Below are 26,799 nucleotides of genomic sequence, written 5' to 3' on the forward strand. Positions count from 1 at the left end.
ACATACAATATAAAGTGGAACATCTGTATAGAGAGGTGAATCAAAGTGCGGATTTCTTTAACAAATAGGGTGAATCTGGTATATCTCGATCATATAGTTGCCAAGATGATCCTCCATAGTAAGTCAGGAGAATGATTCGATTGAAGTTGTTGGGATTTCTTTCCTTGCGCTCGTGATGCTTTGTGCTGGTGTTTGTGAAAGCTGTAGTAGGATGGTTTATTTCTCGAGACCTTCCTAGAGTTTTGTTAATTTTCCACTTATAGTTGTCTAATTCTTATTTATTTGTTTGGTTGTTGGTTATTGGTTTATTGGTTTTTATTAAAGCAATATACCCTTTCCATATAGAAAAATATACAATTTCCCATTTTTCAATTCTCTTATGTATATATATACCCTGTAATATTCAAGAATTAGAAGTGATTATTATTTTTCTCTAATTTGAACATGGTATCTGAGAAAAGGTGGTTTTTAACCTAGATTTTAACCTAGGTTTTTCTTACCTTACCCCCACCGCCGCACACACCCAACAGGACCACACTCTGGCTGTCCCAACGTATCTTAGTCGCAGCTCATCGGCGTCTTCTTCGGTGGCGTCTTTCACGGATCGTCTCGCGGCTCGTCTCTCCGTCTGTCAATTCGTCGTCTTTAGCCGTCTCTGCCGCCACTGTTGGCCTCACGAGCAGCTCTCTCTCTCAACCTGCAATTCGCCGAGACCCTCTTTCTCAGCTGAGCACTCTCTGTTCATAGTTTGATCTCTCTCTCAGCCTATGCTCTTATATTGTGACAACCAAGCGGCTCTTCATATTGCTCAGAATCCAATTTTCCACGAACGTACAAAACATATAGAAATCGATTGTCACATTATTCATTAGAAGTTACGAACTGACCTCTTTTTCACTAAGCACATTCCTACCCACAGTCAGCTTACCTGATATCTTCACCAAAGCTTTGGGTCGTGACCATTTCCAAAATTTATCACGCAAGTTGGGCATTACGGATTTTCATGCTCCAACTTGAGGGGGATTATTAAAGCAATATACCCTTTCCATATAGAAAAATATACACTTTCCCATTTTTCTCTAATTTTAACAATTTTGAATAAACTGGATTAAGTCAGTTGGAACCACAGCATTCCTCCACCATAAGTGAGAGGTTTTCCAATAAAAATAGGAGGTGCTGCCTTCTTTTATCGAAAAAAAAAAAAATCTGCGCTATCAAAGTGGCTGCATTAGTTCTCTTCATTTTTGCACAAACATTTCTTTTTATTCATATTTTACTTTCATATGCCACAAGTAATAGAACAAGCATTCAACACTTCTCACAAACTGTAAATATATAACAAATAGTTTTCAAGCACTACTTCAGCAAAGGTGGTATGTACCATCCCCAGTCATGGAGCCTGTTGGCTTACTCAGTACGGTTTGAGACGAACAGTCTAGAACATGCAACAGATATTGCAAACCATATAATTATTCTCAAAACATGTCCAAGTTTAGAGCCTGAAATGCAGCAAGGCAGAGGTCCCATCAAGCCCTTTTGCAATGAAGTGGGCGCTGTACTCTCTCACTGTTATTTCCCTGTATTTAGGAGTATTCTCTTCTGACAACAATTCCTTGATGGGCCCATAAAGTCTTGGCGAAGATGGGAAAAAACCAGTGCTAAAAGAGCCAGCGACTGATACTCTTGGGCCTCTGCGGTTTACCAATACTCGATGCTCCACACTTTTGAACCTGTCGTTGGATATGAGCTGAAAATTTTGCCCAAACAGAAAACACAATAGTCAACAACCTTAATATTTTATTGGATGTAGAAACAATTAAAACATTTTTTTATCTTTGTCCCCTTCACTGGGCTCACATTCTTTCTCCCAAATAAAAACGGCATCCCAACATTACCATTACAAACTTCAGTTTTAGAAGTCAAGTTCAGAGTTCAGAGTTCAGAGTTCAGACCTTAACTGAGGTGTATGGGACAGATGAGACCAATACGCCTCTAATGGACTCAAAACAATTTGAGGTCCTTTTTAAAATGCCTCTTTTTATTTTATACAAAAAAAAAAAAAAAAAGTTATATTGTGATGCAAAGACTTGCCTGTAGAAGATCTCCAATGTTAATAACCAAGGCTCCAGGCATAGGTGGAACATCAACCCATTGATCCTTATGTAGAACTTGCAGGCCTCCTATCTGGTCTTGCAGAAGCACCGTGATGAAGTTACCGTCTGCGTGCTTGCTTGTGCCCAGTGTTAGTTCCGGTTGAGGACAAGGCGGATAATAATGACACGTCAAGCCAAGTCCCTCAGCACACTCCATGTCTTTCAGGTGGTTTGGACTTAGCCCGAGAGCCTCTGACAGTAGGCCGAACAATGAAAATCCCAACTTCATTGTTTGCTTGGAGTACTCCATGAGTATGTCCCTACAAGATAATCACAGAACTCTTCACTTGCCTATGTTTTACACAAGTCTTGGATTTAATTTTGTGTCAATTTAAACAAATTGTAATATAAAATTCAGCTAAATATTTTTTTTTTCTAAATTCATACAAATTTAAATTTAAATTTGAAAAGTTGTACCCCAAAACACAGCAATTGAATCTATATATATATTTGAAACGATGATGTCGTAAATTCTTCGACACTTAACTGATCCAACAGGATAACAGTTTGTCCATCTATCCTTTTTCACTTAAATACCAAAGTATTATCTTTAATTTGTGCACTTATTGTTTCACCTTCGAAATAAAATCATTCTACATTGTGGAAAAATTACATGTAGATCTCACATGCCTGGTTTTGCTCTTTAGGTTTTTACATTTGGTCAATTGGATAAAATAAAAAGGTATAAGAAGTTAAAGCCATGAAGAAATTGGATTTACTTCTTATTGGGTTAGACTTCACTTAGAATTTGGAAAATATGACAAAAAAATATAACTTCTCATACTTGGTACTTATGAAAAACTGTGAAAGAAAATAAAATATATAACAAATCAATAAATAAAAATTTTTAATTTTACAAATGAGTAATATTTAATTTTAAATTTTTTTTTCAAATTATAATAAATTAATGTTTTTATATTTGAGGTAGAGAGAAAATATAGAATAAAATAGATTTATTTTTTATTTTATTTTTATTTTTTTCCAAATAAAATTGTTAATCAAAATAGATGTGAAGGGAAAAAACCAAATGGAAAAAAAAATAGGTAATCTTCACTCAAACTATGATTATATTAACTCTCTATTTGGGAGCATAGAATCTAAGTCATTAATTTATATTTGTGCATATTTGAATAAAATTAAATACAAATTTGTATTGAATTTCAAACCACCAAATCTATTCAATGTAAATTTAAATCCCAAAATTTATGCTCCCAAACATTACCTTAGATTACAAGATGTACTTTGAGGAATAGAAATGTATCTTTATAAAGACTTACTAGCCTAGAAAAGAATATGAACTAGCATAATAAAACAAATAACATATAATGGCAAAAGAAAAGAATCTATTATCTTATTCAATGTTAGATAGAACAACACAAACTTTTACATGAGTAACTTTTTCTTAAATTATTGTATTTCTTAGTCATTTTTATTAAATTTTCATTAAATTTTTTTTCTAAGAATTGACAACACATAAGTTAAAGGCAACTTAATTTCTTTGGACTTATTTTTCTTACACTTAATAGGTCTTTTAGGAAGAGTGCATATTTTTCTAATTAAGTTTTTCCTATACTAGGTACAAGAGAGCTAACAAATTAAAGAAGAGGCACTCACTACTATCTGTCCTACACTAATACATTATGCACAGTGCCAACATAAAGAGGGAATATTTTGTAAGATTCGATCAAATATTTTTCCTTTTTTAAAAAAAAAAAAAAAAAAAAAGCAAAATAAGAAGAAAACTTATTACTTTTATATTTTTTTTCTATCCTATCCAAAATAAAAATATTCTTTTAATATGACTAAAGATTAAGAAAAACTAAATATTAATGACTAAAATAAAAATTTTATTTATAAATTTTTATATTTTGTTGAAGTATGTGACTCATATTGAGTGATACACATGTACAAAGAAAGCAGACCGAGGAAAAATAGGAAGTTGGTCTAAAGAAATATAGTCTACGGTTTGATGGTTACATCGACGGTTTCAAACCGAAGCCAAATCAAGAAGAAAATTGTCGACGATTTTGCATAGTCTGTCAACGACTTTGCATAGTCCATTAACGATTACATCAATGATTTCAAGTAGATGCTAATTAGGAAGAAAACCGTCGATGGTTTGATGAAACCATCGACATTTTTGTGATGAAACCATCAATGGTTTTGTGCAACGCTATTTTTGAAATTTGAACTAGGAATATCAATAGGTTGGGGATATGGAGCCAAATCATTTATAGATTGATACAGGGATATTTGGGGAGTTTTTTAATCCCTTTATACGTGTAGGGTTAGCATAAATATAATGTTGTAAACCTGTTTTTTGATAGATGGTGAATTTCAGTCACCACTTGCTCCTGTGGGCATAGGCATTTTGGAGAACCACGTTAAATTCTTGTGTCTTTGTTGGTTTCATTAATCTTTGAATGTTTACGTATAGTTTATCGTGATTGTTGCACTGCACGATCATTTCCACACGTTTCATTTACACAGATTCAAAGTTCACAAAGTTGTGTGAGCAGCATCACATTAGAAGACACTACGCAGTACGCAAGATACCACAACAGAATGATGTGGTGGAAAGGATGAACAGAATAATAACTATAAAGAGTTTGGTATCTTAGGTTAAATGCAAAACTTGCAAAGAACTTATGGGCAGAGGTAATGAATATGATATGTTTCTTGATTAACATATTGTTGACGTGATAGGTCACACCCAATTTTGATCATGACAAATACTCTTGGTACTGTGGTTATACAAAGGCTTGCATGTAGGTTCACCTTGCACGCGTCCTCAAACTGAAAGACATATCATGATGGCGTGTGGTGTTCGTGCCAATAAATGAAGAAGTTTTGTATTGTATTTGTAATTATTTTTCATTTTCTGCATTCTGAGATGTAATATTATTATGGATTGTACACCCCTATGACTTGTAATAATTTGCATCATGCATGATAGGTAAGTATGCTCAAACAAACCCTAGTTGGACCTTGGTTAACCGAACTTAGCTTCGGGCACCTGAATCGCGGACAAAAAGTTTCTGCCTTTTGTTCAGCCAACCGACCCTGACTTTGAGCACCCAAACCTTTAAAAATTGATTTTCTGACTGAGTCTGTTTAGGAGCCTGAACCTCTGACCGGGCACCCGAAACTTACAGATTAAATTAATTTTTACTAAAAATTAAAAGGGGTAAACTGGGTTAATTTTTCTAAACTTGTTTTAAACTTTTCTAATTATCCCCATTGAGTCCCTAACGATCAAAAATTACCCCTTGCCTATATATACATGTTCATTTATAATAATTAGAAAAGGGATTAGCAATTTAATTAAGGCCAAAATTCTCTCAAATTCAAAAATCTCTTTTTAGCTTATACTACTCCCAAACACTCCAGAACTTCATTTTCCTTAATCTATTAAGTGTTATGAGTATTTCTAAAGTGATTGTACTTAATCTTCCTAGCTAGTACTCTCATTAGCTATATTGTCTGATTGATTTTATTTGAGAGTATAGCATTAAGTTATTCCACAAATTTCATTTGAAAAATCTTGTGTGGGAAGACTTAGAAGGTTGTGGTTCTTGCATTGTCATTGCAAGACACATAAGCCTATATTTTTGTATGCAAAAATTATTTTCAAATTTTGCATTCAAACACTCCTTATGCTTAGTATATTGAGAACATCTTGCTAAGTTTGTTTGAATCAATTTGCTAGCATATTTGAAACCTTGATCTGATATTAAGATATTCAAATATTGTGTTTCAAATCTTGCTTAGGTTTGCACTCTTGATCATTGATTGATTATCTATACTTGACAGAGTGTTTAGCACACATTAGAGCACTGAGCATATTTATATATCATACGTGCTTGCATTATTGCTTGAACTATACTGGTGTACATAACTGCTTGTAAAGAAGCATATTTCCGTGTACAAAAATTTCATATCATTTGTCATATTCTAGGTGTGGATCTGAACGGAAACTAGCCCTGTGGAATCGTCTTACATTGGCTTACACCCGGTTAGGAAATCTCGGTGCACCACCCTAGTAAGGCGTGTTGATTAGGTGCCGCTCCACTCATTTAAGTGAACCGTAGTGGAATAATTGTATTGGTGTAGCTAAGGCGGGGACGTGGGCAATTTGGTCAAAGCTCAATAACATATTGTGTGTATTGTTTACTTTTTCGCACTTTACTACACGTGTATGTCTATTTACTGATTGCATAGACTGACCCTAGGTTGTGTACTACTGTTATAAATTCGGCTTAACCTAGGCGATAATTTTTTAAATGCCCAATTCACTCCCCCTCTTTGGGTTGCACTAAAGCTAACATTTGGTATCAGAGCCTCGTAACTTAAACTTAAGCATCATTTAGTAAAAGATCATGATGGCTTGTGTTAGTGCACCCCTTTCATGTGAGGGAAGATTGATCACACACCCACCAATATTCTGTGGTGATAACTATGCTGTATAGAAATTCAGAATGACTGTGTTTGTGAAAGCTTTAAATTTGAAATTGTGGAATGTCATTGATCAGGGTGATAGTGTGCTTGTTAAATCCATTGGTTGTACTAATGTTCCTAAATCTGAGTATGATTGAATGATCACAATAAGAACTTAGTGCAGGTAAATTTTGATGCCATGAATACCTTACTACATGTTTTAGATTCTAATATTTTATGTGAGCTTATGGCGTGTAGCAATGTTAAGGAGATCCGGGATGAACTTGAGAGGATATATGGAGCACCCATGTAAAACAAGGTGATCTCTCCATGTGACTCAAGCTCTATTGATCTTAAAGGAGGTAACCAGTGCTTTAATTTGTTGCTTTAACTAATAATGAGGTTATCTCTATTCCTTTTGTTTTAGAAGATAAATCTAAAAATGATTCATGTGTTAATTTGAATGATGTGTTTGGTTGTGAATCATATGAGAGTACTTATGATCAAAGCATGCCAACTTATGAAGAATTGCAGATTGAATATGTTAGGACTCATAAGTTACTTGTTAAATGTAATAAGAAATATGCTGTTTTGGAAAACAAGTATGAAGCATGCATAAAAGAATGTGAATCTAAAGTTATTGTTGAAAGAGAAAATGACCTGAAAATTAAAAGACTGTTAAGCAAGAATGAATCATTAGAAAAAGAATTGACTGTCTTGAAATCTAAAATTTCAAATGATAATAATAAAGACCATTTGATTGTAGAATTTGTACAAAAAGCAAACAATATGACTAAGGAATTCATTAAACTTCAAGATGTTTGCAAGAGTATTAAAAATTTGAAAATAAAAGAGTTAGAAAAGAAACTTGTGAACCAGTCTAAGATCATTTACAATTTCATTAGAGGCAAGGACAACTTTGATAAGTTGTTAGTATCACAGAAAATGGCCTTAGATAGAGAAGGTAGAGGTTATAACGAAATTAGAAATAGGAAGAAGAAAAACCTATACATGGGGTACTTTGTTAAGGAGTCCAAAGATTATGCCAATACCTCTTTCGGTCCATACACCCATATGTATTGTGCACTATGTAAATAGAGGGGGCATACCAAAATTGATTGTGCGTTTAAAAGAAAGGGTGTTAAAATAAAACAAGTTTGAAGAGTGAAATTCGATCCCATCTCTTATTGATCCTTAGGTGTTCCCTTGCATCCATAAAGTAGGTTAGGAAGACTCCATAAAACCCTAGATTTTATATTTAAATCATAGGGGTCTTTCCATGTGGGCATTGGTCAAAGGAAAAATGTAAACCAAGTTTGGGCTACTGAACCCATTTGTGCTTTGGCACTTCGAGCGACTGAACTTGAAAGTCTGACCAAGGCATTGACCATCACTTGGGCTACTGAACTTTATAGTTCAAATCCATTCAGGCTGCCGAACCAGGTCCGGGTAACCAAATTTATTTTCGGGTAACCGAATGTGCATTTCGGGTACCGAACTCTAAAGTTCATTTTGAGTTCGGGCTGCCGAGCTTCTGTTTTGTAAAAAATGTGCTTAAACTTTAGCCAACCGAACCATTGTTTGGTCAACCGAGCAGACTCCGTGGGCTCTACAATTATTGTAGTTTGGGAGACCGAACCCATGCTCAAGCGCTCGAACCACATTGCTATATAAGAAAATCCATGCTAACTGTTGATTTTTTTTTTCATCCACTATTGAGAGTTTTCTTACATTTCCTCACTTCCAACCAGTCCATTTTTCATTTCCAGCCTAGTGCTTTTTAGGAAAACTTTCTCTCACCATGTCGAGAGACCATAGACACGTTGTAACAAGCATTCCGCTTGAGCAGTGGTTCCATACACCTGACAGACGAATCAAGTATGATAAAGTTTTCCACCTCAAGGATCCCATCCTCAGTAAGATCTTGGACATTGAATTTATGCAAATTCACTTCAACAATGTGTTGGACATGTTCAGGTACCAGGGTTGGTATGAGTTCATTACTTTCTAGCCTAAGGGTATGTATCCTCTACTCGTCCGGCTGTTCTACAACAACCTTGGGTAGGAAGGCCAAGGTTATTATTCTTGGGTACTCAAAACTGACATATGCTTTGATGATGCATACCTGGCTGAGGCGTTTGACATCCAACGTGGTGACTTTGTTTGTCCTGATTTGTCCTCCACCTGGATTAATGAGCAGGACTTTACGGTGAGCACTTTTGTGAACCTTGTTATGTCGCATCCTATAATTGACTTAACATACACACCTAGCTACAGATCTTTGACTTTGGAGGCAAAGGTGGTACACCACCTGATTTCGTACAATATACTGCCAAAGTTGGGATCTAGGGATCACGCGTCTTATTTGGATTGCTTCGTGATATGGTGTCTATTCATGAGAAATAAGTTAGATCTCCCTAGATTGAAACTCCGATGGATGTTTGTTAAGACTATGGTAAAGATGATCATACTGCCCTACAGTGGTATTTTGTCTAGACTATTTGTTAGGGAAAGGGTTGCTAGGGCTATATTTGCGACCATCAAGAAAGTTAGGAACTCTACTACCTTGAAGCTAATGGGATACGAGCGCATTGGCAACATGTGGTTGCCCACTCTTCCTGAGAGAGGTCCAGGAGCTCAAGAGATCCCATAGGAGTTGCCCCTTCTACTGTCTAACGCCGAGATCATGGCGGTCATCACCGATCTCACTGCATCATTTTAGGAGTGTAAGACCTCCATGACAAAGCAGGCGTCCTCCTCCCACGCTAGATTTGATGCTCTCTATGGCAAGTTCTCCGAGTTCCAGTCCGATGTGCGGGCAAACTTTCATAGCCTCGATGAGCACTTGAAAGAGATGAATGATAAGGATATTGGGGAGGATCAAATGGAGATGAGTGGTGATGAAGACGATGATCATGATGATGGGGAGACTTAGAGATGAGTTGTAAGGATTAGCCGCTCCACACTCTATCTGTGCTTTATCCATTTTATGAGTTATCTACATGCACATACATTTATACATATACATATATATATATATATATATATATCTGGGGTTGTAATAACTTTAAACTGCCTTTTATTTTTACTTTTTTGGTAGTGCACATTCACCACACACATACATAGACTGATATTGATACTTTGTTGTGGTGATTGCCATTTTGATCATGCTTATATATATATATATACACACACTTCTAATGATGATTGGCTTGCATGCTTTGTATACTTACTTGATTATTCTACTGAAATGCATGCTTGTGATGAAAGCCTCCTACATGACGGATGCAGTGATTAAGAATTGCCTTCTGATAGAATTAGGTTCTCGCATGCTCAAAACTCTTGATATATTGCTTGTTTGAGAATCCTTTTATGCAGGTTAATTTGGGAAATGTCCTGTTTACAAACGACATGTTTTTGAATTTTTTTGTAGACATTTTCCTAAAAATGTTGAAATATTTTCCAAAATTGAATATATATGTGCATGAAAATTTGGTTTTGGATTGTAAATTATATGTACTTAGCTCATTTAAAACTTAAATCTTCTGGAGCCGCTTGTGGATATATATTTGAATGCTTTGAAGTTGGCAAGTTTTTATGGGATATGTCATATTTTCAAACAAAATACTACCGAAATTTTTCAAAATCATTGCACATATTCCATATTTTTTTCTAAGTGCTAAATATCTTAAAACTTGAGTTGTGCTTCAAAATAATACTTGCATTGTGCTCAAGATAATTTTAAAGAAAATGCATATTCTTAGGGGGAGGCACTTCACTTTAACCATTATCATAATAGGATAATAAGTGGTAACATTTTTCTTATAATTAATGGTTTCTAACAATTTGTGTCGGATTTTTCTACCATGTAGTTATAAAAATTGATATCAGCCCCACATATCTTCTCTTGTTTTATACCTTTTGGGAATGCATAGTTTTGCAAGCAAGTGAAAATAAAAAATGATTATGATAGATTAAATTTTATAATCTTTTTGAAAGGATGAGTGAAAGACAAATGAAAAATTAATTTTCATCCTTGCATAATCATCAACTGAGGGAGAATAGGAAATTTAAACTGCTAAGTCCTTTGTGTTGCATGATAATATTAGTCTTTGATTTGTGTACTCTTTGAGTTGATTGGTTGAAATGTGTTATATATTATTGGTTGAAACTCAAAACAGGTCACTTAGGTACGAAGTTATCTTGCGAATGGTCTATTTTCAAACGGCATGTCGCCAATTTTTTTTTTAAAAAAAAGTCCTCCCAATATACTTTTTGTACTAAATGAAGTCCTTTGCCTTTATGCTACATTAGTTAGCCCTTTTTGCTATTGCCAAAAGGGGGAGAAGAGGGAAAACTGGGCACAATGGCAAAACTAGGTAGATTGTACATTGCTAAATTCAAATTTAATTACCCATTGATAATCATTTAAATTGAGTTTTAATTGTCTGTTGATTAAGGTGTAATCCCAAGAGGGGGGGTGAATTGAATATAAAAAATTTAAGCCACTTAATTTTCTTTCACACACTTCTTATAAGTTTACCAACTACTTCTAGTTGCTCAATTACGTGTGAGTGTGGCAATCCTATCTATGTATGCAATATACTTGATTTTAAATATAATGCGGAAAATAAAAAGTAAAAGGAAGAGAGAAGACAAACGTGATTTTACGAGGTTCAACCAACCCGGCCTAGTGTATCTATGTGGGGAGCTCCAGTGCTGTTTGTAAAGAAAAAGGATGGGATTATGAGGATGTGCATAGATTACAGAGAGATTAATAATGTGACCATCAAGAACAAGTATCTTTTATCCCGTATCGATGACTTGTTTAATCAACTCTAGGGTACACAGGTGTATTCAAAGATCGATCTCAGATCAGGTTACCATTAGGTGAAGGTGAGAGCAAAAGATGTATCGAAGACGGCTTTCAAGACCAGGTATGGGCATTACGAGTTTCTTATTATACCATTTGGTTTGACGAATGCTCCTGCGGTATTTATGGACTTGATGAATAGAGTCTTCCACTAATATCTAGACCAATTCGTAGTTGTTTTTATTGATGATGTACTGGTCTATTTGAGGAGCTACAAGGAGCATGAGATACATTTGAGGCGGGTACTAAGATGCTCAAGGAGAAGAAGCTGTATGCCAAGTTTAGTAAATGTGACTTTTGGCTCGAGAAAGTTGTATTTTTGGGGCATGTCATCTCAGGAGATGGAATTTCTGTAGATCCCAATAAGATTGAGGTAGTAGTTAATTGGGCTAGACCGATAAATGTCTAGGAGATTAAGAGTTTCTTGGGGTTAGCCGGCTATTATCATCATTTCGCTGAGGGGTTCTCAGCTTTATCAGGGCCTCTAACATGATTGATGAAGAAGAATGCTAGATTTGAATGGGGTGACAGCTGTGAGCAGAGTTTTCAGGAGCTGAAGAAGAGGTTAGTCGCTGCGCTAGTATTGATCATCCCATCCGGGGGTGAAGGGTACACTATTTATAGTGATGCGTCCTTAAAGGGACTTGGCTGTGTATTGATGCAGCATGGAAGGATAGTGGCTTATGCATCCAAGAAGTTGAAAGAATATGAAAAGAACTACCCTACTCACGATCTAGAGTTGGCTAGAGTAGTACACGCACTGAAAATTTGGAGGCATTACCTGTACGGCGAACAGTGCGAGATTTTCTCTGACCACAAGAGTTTGAAATATTTCTTCATCCAAAAGGAATTGAATATTAGGCAGAGAAGGTGGTTAGAGTTGATTAAGGATTTTGATTATACTATCAGTTACCATCTAGGGAAGGCAAATGTGGTAGCTGATGCACTGAGCAGGAAGTCTGGAGTATAAGCGTTGACAACTATGGAGATCCAGCATCCGATCATGATGGATTTGGAGAGGCTTGGCATTGAGTTGATAGAGAGTAATACTCCAGTATGTATCGCCAGCCTAGTAGTACAACCTACTTTGCAAGAAAGGATTAAAGCTGCCCAGAAAGAAGATCCAGAGTTAGTAGAGGTGATGGACAGAGTGCAGAGTGGTCAGGGGGAGGAATTCAATATTGCAAATGACGGAGCTTTGCTGTTTCATTCTAGATTATGTGTTCCTGCTAATGCTGACAATAGGAGGACGATTTTAGAGGAGGCTCACAGATCTTTGTATACGGTTCATCCCGATAGTACGAAAATGTACAGGGAGCTGCGAGAGTTTTACTGGTGAAGTGGAATGAAGAGGGAAATTGCCATGTATGTAGCTCAGTACTTGACATGCCAGCAGGTAAAAGCTGAGCACCATAGGTCAGCGAGTCAGTTGCAGCCGTTATTTATCCTAGAGTGGAAGTGGGATCATATTTCCATGGACTTCGTTTCAGGGCTGCCGTCGACATCGCATGGCCAGAATGTCATTTCGGTGATTGTAGACCAGTTGACTAAGTCCGCCCATTTTCTCCCTATCAAGATCAGCTATTCCCTCAGTCGACTGGCAGAGATTTACGTCCAAGAGATAGTTCGTTCTCATGGGGTGCCTGTATCTATTGTGTCAGATTGAGACCCACGATTCATGTCACGATTTTGGAGGAGCTTGCAGGAGGCTCTGGGGTCTCAGTTATCATTCAGCATGACATTCCATCCTCAGTTAGATGGACAGACTAAGAGGACGATACATGTATTAGAAGAGATGCTCCGTGCATGTGTACTAGACTTTGGGGGTAGCTGGACTCTGTTCATGCCATTGGTAGAGTTCACATATAATAACAGTTATCAGTCCAGTATTGACATGACACCGTTTGAGGCACTATACGGTATGAGATGTCGATCTCCTTTATATTGGGATGAGATGGGTGAGCGGTGAGTTGTGGGACCAGAGCTAGTACAGCAGGCATATGATAAGGTTCGGCTTATCAGGGAAAGAATTAGTGCAGCTCGGAGCTGACAGAAAAGTTACGCTGATAATCACCGTAGAAATTTGGAGTTTGGTGTGGGTGACCACATATTTTTGATGATAGCTCCATTGAAAGGAGTTATGAGATTCGGAAGGAAGGGTAAACTTAGCCCTAGGTTCATTGGTTCATTTGAGATTTTAGAGAAAGTGGGACCGGTGGCCTACAGGTTAGCTTTACCACCTTCGTTATCCAGAATTCACGACGTATTCCACGTATCTATGTTGAGGAAATACGTCCCAGATCCTTCTCATATCATCAGCTATGATGAACTGGAGTTTAGTGATTCACTAGTATATAAGGAGGAACCAATACAGATTCTAGATAGGAAAGTACAGGAGTTACGTAATAAGAAGATTCCTCAGGTAAAAGTTTTGTGGAGGAATCATGTGGTAGGAGAGGCTTCTTAGGAGTCCGAGGAGCAGATGAGACAGAGGTATCCGCAATTATTTTCGAAAGTTTAAATGTAAATAGAAATGTAAGTAAATATGTAGTTTTCTTTTGTAAGTACATGTAATGTTTTGTAGTACGAGGTATTAGAGTTTGGGGGAAATTTATTTTGGTATGTGTAATCTCCCAAGACTTGAGTTGTAACCATGGTATTCCTCCACCACAAGTGAAGGTAAGTAATAAAATAAGTAGACTATTTTGCCTAAGGGATGATAAACTATGTGAATAGTAAATTTCGAGGACGAAATTTTATAAGGAGGGAAGAATGTGACAACTCGAATAAAAGTGAAATTTAAATAATAAAAGAAAGGGGAATGGAAACTGGAAAAAATAGAAGGAAGCTGCCAAGCTTCGTCGACGAACACAAGGTTTCGTCGATGAAGGCTTTAAAGATTTCGTCGACAAACACAGGGTTTCGTCGACGAGAAAATGCCAAGAGGGGTTTCTGAGCTGACTGAATTTCATCGACGAGGAGTAGATTTCGTTGACGAAATTTGTGAAGGACTCGTCGACAAAGGTCGGGCTCGTCTGCGAATTCTGCTGTCTATAAATATAAAAAATTCGATTTTTATTCATATGCAAGCTTCCTCTCCTCTCCTCTCTCTCTCTCTCTCTCTCTCTCTCTCTCTCTCTCTTTCTGTCCTCTTCGACTCTCTCACTCTCTTTCTTCAATTTTGGGCTAGTTTTACGCCGAATCGAAGATTTGAGGCTACCACGACGCTCGTAACGGAGTTCTCTATGAGTTTGCTGGAGCAGATTGTGGGGAAAATGAAGTTGGAAATCGTCCCTAAGTTGAGGCAAAGCTTTTTAAGCCGAATTAGACTTTATGGTAGTTATAGAAATTGATGTACGCATGAAAATACTGATGTTTAATACTGGGAGTTTTGAGTTTCAGGGTATTGATCAGGAAATCATACGGGGGTTAGCCTAGGATATTTTTGGGGCTTTCTCAGTAGTCAGGTAAGGGAATAAACTAATACAGTTATTTTCCATGCAAGTTAAGATTAATTATGAGCACATTTATTTTCAGAAATATCTATGCTATATTTGTTTATGACATATGAAATGTATTTTTCGAAAATACTACTATTATAATTAAAATGTATATGTATGTATGAGATGCCAGAAATGATGGTTTCAGAATATGAAGCATGACTTTAAACGACATATGTGTGGCATGAACATTATTTTTATGAGAAGTGAATCATGATATGAATGATTTTACGAGCAAAGTATATTTTCAGGTATTTTGAAAAGACGAGTTATACTATACTGAGTTTGACGAATATATGATAAATGAGTTATGTTCAGAATGTAAATACCTGAAATGTATCGGCACGAGGCCGTATCTATATTATCGGCATGAGGTCGTATTCATGTTATTGGCGCGAGGCCATGTATTTATATTATCAGCACGAGGTCGTATGTATATTATCGGCACGAGGCCTTATTCATGTTATTGGCGCGAGGCCATGTAGTTATATTATCGACACAGGGCCATATTTACGATTTTGGCGCGAGGCCATGTATTTATGATTTCGGCACGAGACCGTATCTATGTTTTCGACACAAGGCCGTGATGATGTTATGTATGTTCATGTATTATATGTTATTATATTCAGGATGTTAGTTTAGTTCTGTTTAAGGCTCGGTACCGTAGCTATATGTGTAGATCAAATATCTACGTCAGATTAGTGCTAACCATCCCACGAGGGGATGGGAGATGGATAGTCGATGTGGCTTTCAGTAGAGTGTGGACGTCCACCTGGCAGTCCAAACCAGGGTCTGGCGAGTCCATCGGACTTACAGACATATTTGATTCGGCAGTGGTCGACCAGCCATTGTCGGGTCCCACCTTCAGGCTACACAACTTGTCGTGGGGGGTAATACATGACACCAGCTAGCTATTCATCCTGGGCATACTTTTAGTACTATTACAGTTATAACAAATGCCTATTTGTTAACAAATATGAGAGTATATGATTATCCAGTATGATATTATGATTATTTCCAGAGTTATGAAATGTACTGTATATGTATAAGTACTTTAAATGTTCATGTTCCCACACAACTGTATTTAGTTTATTTTCCCTTACTAAGAAGTGTCTCACCCCCAAACTTAATTAATTTTTTAGGAGCCCCTGAGAGACCAGCGGGTCAAGGCCGCCGTTGAGCTAGTGAAATTACCCTGTGAGAAGGGTAAGATTTTGTGATAGGGTCAGAGTTATTTTGTGTGTGACCCTAGAGATATTTTGATGTATATGAGAATGTATAGAAGTACAGTTATAATGTTAACAGAAAGCTCTGGTGTTATGCTTTATGATTGGATGTTTGAAATTTTATGTTTACTGCTGCTAGGTTTTCCGCTGTGTTTAACAGGTGTCCCCGCTACCTGCGGGTTCGGGTTGACCATTTGATTTATTATGTTATATTTTATTGAGGGTCGTTACACAAGTGCCCGAACTTTCGCATTTAAAAATACCTTGGGCCACCAAACTTGCTAGTTCGACTAACCGAACTCAGCATCGGGAACCCGAACCACGAACATAAAGTTTCTGTCTTTTGTTCAGGAAACTGACCTTAACTTCGAGCACCCGGACCTTTAAAAATTAATTTTATGACTAAGTCTATTCAGGCACCTAAACCTTTGACTGGGCACCCAAAACTCGCGGGTTAAATGAATTTTTACTGAAATTTAAAAGGGGTAAACTGTATATTTTTCTAAACTTGTTTTAAACTTTTCTAATTATCCCCATTGAGTCCCCAACTATCAAAAATTACCCCTTGCCTATATATACATGTTCATTGCAATAATTAGAAAAAAGGATTAGCAATTTGATTAAAGCCAAAATTCTCTCAAATTCAAAAATCTCTTTTTAACCTATACTACTCCCAAACACTTTAGAACTTCATTTTCCTTGATTTGTTAAGTGTTGTGAGTATTTCTAAAGTGATTGTACTTAATGTTCCTAGCTAGTACTCTCATTAGCTATATTGTTTGATTGATTTTATTTGAGAGCTTAGCATTAGGTTATTCCACATATTTCATTTGATAAATATTGTGTTGGAAGACTTAGAAGGTTGTGGTTCTTGCATTATCATTACAAGACACCTAAGCCTATATTTTTGTGTGCAAAACTTGCATTCAAACACTCCTTATGCTTAGTATAATGAGAACATCTTGCTGAGTTTGTTTAAATCAACTTGCTAGCATATTTGAAACCTAAATCTGATCTTGGGATATTCAAATGTTGTGTTTCAAATCTTGCTTAGGTTTGCACTCTTGATCATTTATTGATTATCTATACTTGACTGAGTGTTTAGCACACATTAGAGCATTGAGCATATTTACATATCATACGTGCTTGCATTATTGCTTGAACTATACTGGTGTACATATTTTCTTGTGAAGAAGCATATTTCTGTGTACAAAATTTCATATCATTTGTTGTATTTCAAGCGTAAGCCTCAAGAGGGAAACTAGATCTGTGGAATATTCCTAGACTGGCTTAAACCCAAGTAGGAAAGCTAGGAGCACCGCCCATGTAAGGCATATGTTGTATTAGGTGTCACTCCACCCGTTTAAGTGAGCCGTAGTGGAATCTTTGTGCTGGTGTAGCCAAGGTGGGGACGTAGGCAATTTGGTCAAACAACAATAACATATTGCATGTATTGTTTACTTTTTCACACTTTATTGCATTTGTATGTTTATTTACTTATTGCATAGTCTGACCCTAGGTTGTGTACTACTGTTGTTAAACCAGTTGACCTAGGTGATAATTTTTTTTTAACTACCCAATTCACCCCCTCTTGGGGTTGCACCAAAGCTAACAAAGATCACCAAGGACAGCGCTATATGGGAAAGTAGTAGAAGAGGTATGAACATGCAGTGCAGTAGACTACTCTGGTTTGAGATTATTTGGATGTCTAGCTTACGTGCATATTTCTAGTGAGGAGAGATTGAGACTTGATGCGAATTTTAGATAGTGTATCTTTCTAGAGTATCAAAAAGGGGTGAAAGGTTTCAAGCTATGGGATCTGAAGGCAAACAAGGTGGTGATCAGTAGAGATGTGGTTTTTGATGAGAAAGACATGTTGTAGTGTACTCAAGAATAAGAGAAATAAGTGTCAGAAAACTGTAGCAGCAATGAGCATGCGGTGCAGGTGGAGCTAGGGACTTATGGTAGAGATGATAGTGTTTAAAATGCAGGGAGTCCTAACTCAAGAGACTAGCAACATCACAATATAGCTATAGACAGACCTAGATGCACTATCAGGCCACCCCCAGGTATGGATTTGATGATTTGGTTTCTTATGCACTCATTATTAGTATGAGGGATCTTACTACTATTCAAAAGGTGGTGCATGGTTAAGAGAAAAGTAGATGGACGGGTGCTATGGTGGAGGAGATGGAGTCTTTGTATAAGAACCAAACATGGGAGTTAGTGGAGCTTTTAGAGGGGAAGAGAGCAGTATGATGCAAATGGGTGTATAGGAAGAAAGAAGAAAAATTAGAAAAAAGAAGAATACAAATTCAAGGCTCATCTTGTAGCAAAGGGTTACTCATAGAGAAAACGAGTTGATTGTGATGATATCTGTTGACTTTTTGAGTCCGATCCCTATTTTGATAATAACAAACCACAGTAAACCCACTTGTGTAACTGAGTGTGAACGGGTTTATATTTCTGTAAGCACAAATGATGAATGCAAAATGGAATCTGTAAAGAACACTGAGAAGAACACCAATTGGCGTATTTCATGGAGCATTTAGGAGTAGAAGACACAAAGAATTTATTTATTTTTTGGGTTGTAATATTAATTAGGGTTATATGTGCATGCATCTTACATGATTTAAATTGAAGCTCTACCTGACCTTAGATTGACCATAGGACCTCCAAGTAACATGAAAAACTCTTTTCATAAAATGTCTAACTTATACAAAAGTTTTTAAGAGGTTTTAAAGTTAAAAGAAGGCAAAAACTAAAATTTTCAAATTGGTCGGTCAACTAGCTAGTCGACCGAACGTTAGAAATGAACACTTTTATCACTCAATTAGATCTCATCTCAAATTATGTTCAACATGAAAATTTTGCCATTTTCCCATAACTTTCGTTTGATACCAAGAACGTCCAAATTGGAGTTACACAGAAAACGTTATGGCTAAAACACTGAAAGGTGTCCGTAATAGAAAAACTCTCTTCATGTTTCTTCCCTCTCCTTGATGGGCATTTTTCACAAACCAAAACTTCTTATCTTAAAATGTTTTCAACATGAAAGTTGTGGGAGTTTCTCTTACCTTTCGATTGATATTAAGAACATCAAATTTGGAGTTATATAGAAAAAGTTATAGTCAAAACATTGAATAGTATATGTGTAGAAAAGTTGAGGCTGGTCAACCGAACTGTCATTACGGTCGACCAAAGCTCGCGGATTTCATGCCTCGGTCGACCGTACCTTGAGCTTAGTCGACCGGCCTTCTCGGGAAAGCATCCCAACAGCTGAAAAATGGCTAGTTTTCAAAACAAAAATATATTTTAAGGTCCCAATGGCTATATAATAGTCACAAGGGGTTTTTGCCTATAAATACAACCCCAAAACACTTGAAAATTGTTGGTGAATCCCTTTGTTAATTTAGTTTATCATCTTTGATTCCCCCACATTTCTATACCCCATTTGTTCTTTAAATTCTCATTTTTCTCCTACTCTTCTTTTATTTGAAAATCATTTTGGGAGAAAATATTCTTGGGGGTTTTATGTGAAGAGGTTTGAGCATATATCATATACATATATATTGCTTGATGGCCTTCTTCTTTCATTTGTGATATATTTTCAAAAATTAAAATGTCTCCTATTCTCTTCTTTTAAAAACCGTTTTTGGGAAAATTATTTTTTGGGTTATATTTGAAGAGGCTTGAGCATATAACATTCTCTATATGTATATTACTTGAAGGCCTCTCTATTTTTCATGTTTTCAAAGATAAAATTTCTCCCATATTATTTTATTTGGAAAAATATTTTTTTTGGAGAAATTCCTTATAATTAATGTCTTCAAGGCTTAGGCTAATATTCTTACTCATATATTTTGCTTGAATGCCTTCTTGGGATTAATTTTACTAAGGTCAATCATTTTAAAGAAAACCCTAATATTCTCCTACTCTTATCTTGAAATATATTTGTTGGAGAATTTCTTTGGATTATAAAAGAGGGAGCCTTAAGCATATATCAATTTAATATATACTTGCTTGAGAGACTTCTCATTTTATTTTATAAAGGTCAATCAGTTTGATAGCAAAATCCTAGTTTCTCCTACTTATCTTGAAGTATATTTTTGGAGAAATTCTTTGGGTTATTTAAGAGCTTTGAGTATATATTCATTAATATATATTGGCTTGAAAAGCTTCTTAAAAAAAGGCTAAAGCATATATTCATTTTTTCTTGGTAACCTTTTTTAGTTGAATTTGAAAAGGTCAATCATTTTTAAAAAGAAAATCATTTTCCAAACTCTCAAGTTTTACTTGAAAAATATTTTGAGAGAAAACGCATACTTTACCAGAGCTCAATTTCAAAATCATATGAGAGTGCATATTAGATTTTAATGTTGTACATCCCTACTTAGTTTAGAAGCATTTGTTTGTACGCAAATTCTATTAATTATATTTGTATTCCAAGCGTGGCCTGAAGAGGGAGACTCGCCCTGTGAAGAGTCCTGGATAGACTTAGACCCGGTTAAGAAAGTCCTAGACTGGCTTAGACCCAATTACGAAAGCTAGGTGCGCCATCTTGGTAAGGCGTGATGGTTGGGTTCAGCTCGAAATTGAACTGGGGAGTCTCAGCCCCGTAAGTGAGACTGATTCGATTCAACTCGAAAATTGAACTCGGCTTTTCCTCGCCCCGTTAGGAGAGGATATAAAAGGCTTCTGTTCCGCCCAGTTAAGTGAGCAAGTATAGTGAAATCCTTGGGGGGTATGCCCAAGGCGGGGACGTAGGCTAGTTTGGCGGAACCTCGATAACAAATTTGGTGTCGCTCTCTCTATCTAATTTAAATTCCTACACTTTAATTTCAGCATGTGTATGAATGTTTATTTAATATCAAAATTATTTGCATACACACATTTGATTTAAATAATATACTGCACACGTGTATGTTTGCTTTCACTGTTTAAATTATTTTACATACACACGTATACATTGAATGGGATATGATATGTGGTGAATTGGCGTAATTGTTTAAATTAGCGAAAAATGTTATAAAAACCCAATTCACCCCCCCTCTTGGGATCACACCAATTCCAATAATATCTTCTCCTCTGTAGTCAGACATACTTCCATCAAGGTAGTGTTAGGATTGGTAGCACATTTTGATATGCATTTGGAGAATATGGATGTAAAAACAACACTTCTTGATGGTAATTTGGAGGAGCTAATTTACATAGTACAACTAGAAGGGTTCATCCAGCGTGGATAGATTAAAGCACTTGGTGTATAGATTGAAAAAATCACTTTAGAGAGATAAGCAGTGTTATTTGTGGTTCTTATACTTTTGTTTTGACAAGCAAAGAAGGAAAAAGGAAAAACATTAAAGGGGCAACATAGCAGGACTCATCAACGAAGGGTCTATGCTCATCGACAAGGGAACAGCAGAGGTTTGTCGACGAAGGCTCTAAAGCTCATCGACGAATAAATACCGAGAGCATAAAAATTCAAACTTCTGGCATCATTGACGAGAGCATTGTTTTCATCGACCAATGTTCTTCTTGATCTTGTCGATGAAGCCCCTGTGCTCGTCGACAAAGGATGCCTAGGCTACAACAGTTTTATGAAATTTTGAATTTTTGAACATTGGGTGGTTGGGCAAACGAGGGAAACCTCCGAAGAAACTCTTTATATATCATCTAGGAAAATTTTGAGAGTGAGAGTGATCATTATTGAAGTATATTGTATCCATTTTTATTTTCATAGTGAAATTTGTGTGCCTTTTGCTTCCGTGGATGTAAGCTTTACCGAACCACGTAAATCATGTTGTTGTTCTTATTGGTTTTGTGATTTATTTCTTGTTATTTATTCCGCTGTGTAGTTTCATTATACGATCCATGTCACAACAAATTGGTATCAAAGCGATTGTTGTTATGACATCGGGATCGTCTTCTGCAAGATTTGGCGTTGTCAAATTTGATGGAATTGAAAACTTTGGTTTGTGGTAGAGGAAAGTAAAGGAAATTCTTGTGCAACAAGGAATGACTAAGGCTCTACTTGGTGTCCAACTTGTTAGAATGGATGAGGCAACATGGAGAGAATTGGAAGCAAATGTCGTTTCTACAATATGCTTGTGTTTGGCCTATGAGGTTCTCTATCATGTGACAGAGGAGGACTCTCCAGCGGCTATGTGGCGAAAGCTTGAAAGCCGGTATATGTCTAAATCCTTGTCTAACAAATTGTTTCTTAAGCAAAGATTGTATTGACTCAAGATGGTTGATGGTTTGGATTTGAACCAACATATCAACATTTTTAATCAAATTATGAGTGATTTTGGCCATTTTCGGTGCAAATACTCCTCATTCTCTCTCTTCTACGCCCCTCCTCTCTTCTCTATAATATCTCGGGCCAATCATTCACCAGTTCGACGATCTGAAGCCACCACGACACTCTTGGGAGAGTTCTCTTCAAATCTGCTGGAGTGAATTGTCGGTGGGGCTCAATTGGAAACCATTCCAAATCTAAGTTAAGACTTTCTACTCAGTATTTGGCTTCCTGACAGTTGTGGGAAGTGTAGTACGTGTAGAAATATTGAACTTTAGTTCTGCGAAATATCATTTTCAGGGTGTTAAGCGGGAAACCCTGCAGGTGTAGAAATATTTCTCTTAGGGGCATTTCAGAAATCAAGTAAGGGGATAAATTAAACTTGTATTTTATGAAAAGTATGTATATTATTACAAAATTTGATTTCAGGAAAATAAATATATTTATATATGTTTTATATTTGGGAAGTACTGCTGAAAATGATGGTATGTTAAATATACGAAAACCCTATTTTGTGTGGTATGAGTAAAAATTATAATGAAACACTGTTTTCTGATAATATGATAAAGATATGGATTTTTATAATGTGAAAAACCGGCGTACGGGCCGTGATTTTTATATAATTTGTCGGCGTACATGCCGAGCTGTGGATATATTTGTCGGTGTATAGGCCGAGCTATGGATATGTTTGTTGGCGTGCAGGCCAAGCTATGGATATGTTTTGCCGGCATGCATACAGGCTGTGCTATGAATATGATTTGCCGACGTACGGGTCAAGTTATGGTAAAATATGAAATACCGGTGTACAGGCCGATGATTTTCATGATATACGTATATATGCAAAATGATATAATTGATTTGATAATTAATGATATGAAATATCCATGTATTACATTTTCAATATATGTTATATGATATCAGAACCTGATTGACTTGGTCTAAGCTAGCACTTGCACGATACTGATGCTATGTGTTCATGGTTCATCATGATATTTGTGTTAAGTCCGATGTACGGAGTGATGTGAGATTGGATGGTCGATGTGGTTTTAAGAAGTGTGAGCGCCCCTGGTGTACGAACCAGGTCTGGTAGACCCGTCTGACATACAAATTGTACTTTTGACTTTACAGTGATCGGCCAACCACTGTCAGGTCATGCCTTCTAGCCACAAAACCCAATCATGTGAGGGTAATACATGACAACAGTCAGCTAACCTACTAGAGTTGTTTTCATATTATTATTATATAAGATTATTTATGCTATGAGAATTCAGTATGTTCTGTCATGTTATAATTATACATGTTCTTCCCAGAAATATATATATATATATATATATATACAGTTTTACTAGTTATGTTCATGATTATATATATATATATCACAAAAATGTACATTTTGTCACACACTAGTGTTAGTTTATTTCCCTTATTGAGAGGTCTCTCACCCCAAATTATTTGAATATTTCAGGAGCCGCGGATAGGAGAGCGGATAAAGTTCCGCTAAGATAGATATCGTTGGTCTACCCTTTTCTGAAGGGTAAGTCTTTTTGGTAGGGTCAGATAGATGCTGTGGAAAACAACCCTAGGACTGGTCTTTAGAGATTTTAGGGGTTGTATTATGGATATAATAAACTCTAGTTTTTTATTTAATGATATTTCAGGATATATATGATTTTATGTTTTCCTACTGCTAAGGCTTCTGCATTATTTTACTGTTATACCTTTGGTACTCACGAGTTCAGGTGGATTATGATCTGCTGAGTTTTGTGATATTGACTTTACTATATTATGGAAAAGAAATGTGAAAATTAAGTAGGTCATTACATGTTTGGACTTGATCAACATCTCTAGATGCTAGATGGGAGGCATCTCAACTTATTATCCTAGATGGAGTGACGAGTTTATATTTTCTTATTCTCCTAAGGGGTGTATATTCACCAAGGTGGAGATTATTGAAGTATGTGACTCATATTAAATGAAACACATGTAGAGAGAAAGCAAGCTGAGGAAATATAAGGAAGCTGGTCTGAAGAAATATCATCGACAATTACATCAACGGTTTCAGGAAAAAGCCAAATCAGGATTAAAATTGTCGACGATTTTGCCTAGTTCATTAACGGTTACATCGACGGTTTTAGGTAAAAGCTAACTAGGAAGAAAATTGTCAACATTTTGTTTTGTTCGGGGTTGTTTTTAAAATTTGAACTTGGAAGATCAATTGGTTGGGGATATCATCTGAGGATTGATACAGGGATATTTGGGAAATTTTATAATCCCTCTATACAAGTAGGGTTAGTATAAATATAATATTGTAACCTTGGTTTTGATGTATAGTGAATTTTAGCCACCTCTTGCTCCTGTGGACATAGACATTCTGCTAAAATATGTTAAATTCTTGTGTCTTTATTGCTTTCATTAATCTCTATGTGTTTTCGTATTATTCATCATGATTGCTGCACCGCACGATCATTTTCGCGCGTTCCATTGCAGAACATATTTTTTTATTTTTTCTTCACATTTCTTGAAAACCAAACATAAAAATATAGATTTTATGATATATTTTTCTTTTCTCTAATATTTTTCAAGTTTCAAAGAAAATTTAAATTATTTTTCTAGAAAAAAATAAATAAGAAAAAAGCAAAGAGGGATGATTCTTTTTATGAACCTGATACTCTCAATTGATTCCTAGTCAATCATATCATGGCACGTTGATAATGATATTATTTATAGTGCTATTTGTATTGTGAGTTCTTGTAATGATGTAAAGCCGATCCTCCCAAATCTCTCTAAATTAATCATCTTGGTTAGAAGAAAACCAAAACATATGCATGCTTGTCTCAACATAGATGGTTCTTTTTGGACTCGATTAATTTATTGAATAATGCAATGTTTCTTTACTCATTTTCATTCATATATAATTATATTTAATCTTACTGAATTAAAAAAAAACTATATTCTAACGTATAGATTGAACTAAATACCTGAGAACATGAGGCAATTCTTGAGGTTGAGGGGGGTCAGGTGCCATAAGGCAAAAAATGGAGTCCCTCCAATTAGCTGCTCGTGAAGAGTAGAGATCAAAATTACTGTAATGGATCACCTTTCTAGTTTTATCTCGAATATACATCTTTTTCTTCACTTCAGGATCTTGGTCGTAAAACCTGCGCACCCCTTCCAGCATCTCCTCTAAAGTGCTCGCTGGAACCCCATGGTTAATCACCTCGAAGAAGCCCCATGTTTCCGACGCTTTCCGGACTTCATCGACGGCCTGCTTCCGCCGGATCGGATCTCCGTCGATTTCTCTCAGGTCTATGATCGGAAAAATGAATTGGGTATCCCCGTTTTCGGCCGGCTTCATGGTATTTTCTGGCGGTTCGATGAAAATCCTAGGGATCTCAACTATTCCGGCATCGACCAGGCCCTTGACACCTGTTTTTGATTCGTCAAATGCTTTTAGCTCGCTTAGTCGGTCATAATCGAAGCCGGCCGACGTCGGAACTTCACCGGTGCTGGAGGCCATTTCTTCTCGTCCTCGTGAGGCAAATGGCAATTAAACAATAGCAACGTGTGATTTAATATGTGATAGACTCGCTGGAATTCAAATTTATAAAAATAAAGGAAATGCTGCTGTTCAAAGCCTCCACTGTTGACTTGAGGGATTGTTTTTCTGTGTGCGTGTTTTTTCTTTTTTCTTTTTTCGTTTTTTCCCGGTGTGTGTGTGGTGAGGATAATGCACAAAATAATTTTTTGGGTTGATGGAGAGTCTGTGATGCATATTTTTTCTTTTTCAAATTTTTATGTTGAATAGTTTATGAACACTAATATCACGTGTTTGGTTTGCAAATTGAATGGTCTATTCATGCATAATACTAACATCACTGCCTGCAATACGGATCCATTATAAGATTCTCTAGTTCCCCCATTGTCTATCTTTCTTTTTTTATTTTTTATTTTTAATTTTTTTTCTTTTACTTTTTTTTATAAAATGTAAAACATGTTGAATCGTTTCTAAGTCATGCTTGTTTATTTCTTGATCTCTCTTATGGAAGATTTACAGTTAATTCTCGTAGTGATTTACAGTTCGTTTGGCTTAGCAGAGTAGGTATTCTTGCAATAAGATGAAATATGGTTTAAATTTTGAGAATCAAGAAAATAGTTTTATGTTAAATTCCAAATTACAAACAGTATATTGCAAACTAGGCTTTTTTTAAGCAATCAGAATTACCACTAATGCAAATATATGGAAATATTTAGATCATGCACAATATTCACAATTAAATATACAAACATTCATGTGCAGGAAGTTAAAGAGATA

General features: G+C 36.2%; 1 protein-coding gene across 1 annotated transcript; it reads right to left on the bottom strand.

Annotated features, from left to right (window-relative positions):
* Window positions 1–1,241: 1,241 nt before the first annotated feature.
* On the bottom strand, window positions 1,242–26,213 carry LOC131151982 (1-aminocyclopropane-1-carboxylate oxidase homolog 1-like). The gene is made up of 3 exons (XM_058103523.1): window positions 25,466–26,213; window positions 2,092–2,413; window positions 1,242–1,747 (listed from the first exon to the last, which is right to left on the bottom strand). Exons 1-3 carry the CDS (start codon window positions 26,002–26,004, stop codon window positions 1,493–1,495), a joined length of 1,116 nt encoding a protein of 371 aa, XP_057959506.1. The 5' UTR covers window positions 26,005–26,213; the 3' UTR covers window positions 1,242–1,492.
* Window positions 26,214–26,799: the final 586 nt, after the last annotated feature.

This window comes from Malania oleifera, chromosome 3 (assembly GCF_029873635.1).
Source record: "Malania oleifera isolate guangnan ecotype guangnan chromosome 3, ASM2987363v1, whole genome shotgun sequence".
Lineage (NCBI taxonomy): Eukaryota > Viridiplantae > Streptophyta > Magnoliopsida > Santalales > Ximeniaceae > Malania > Malania oleifera.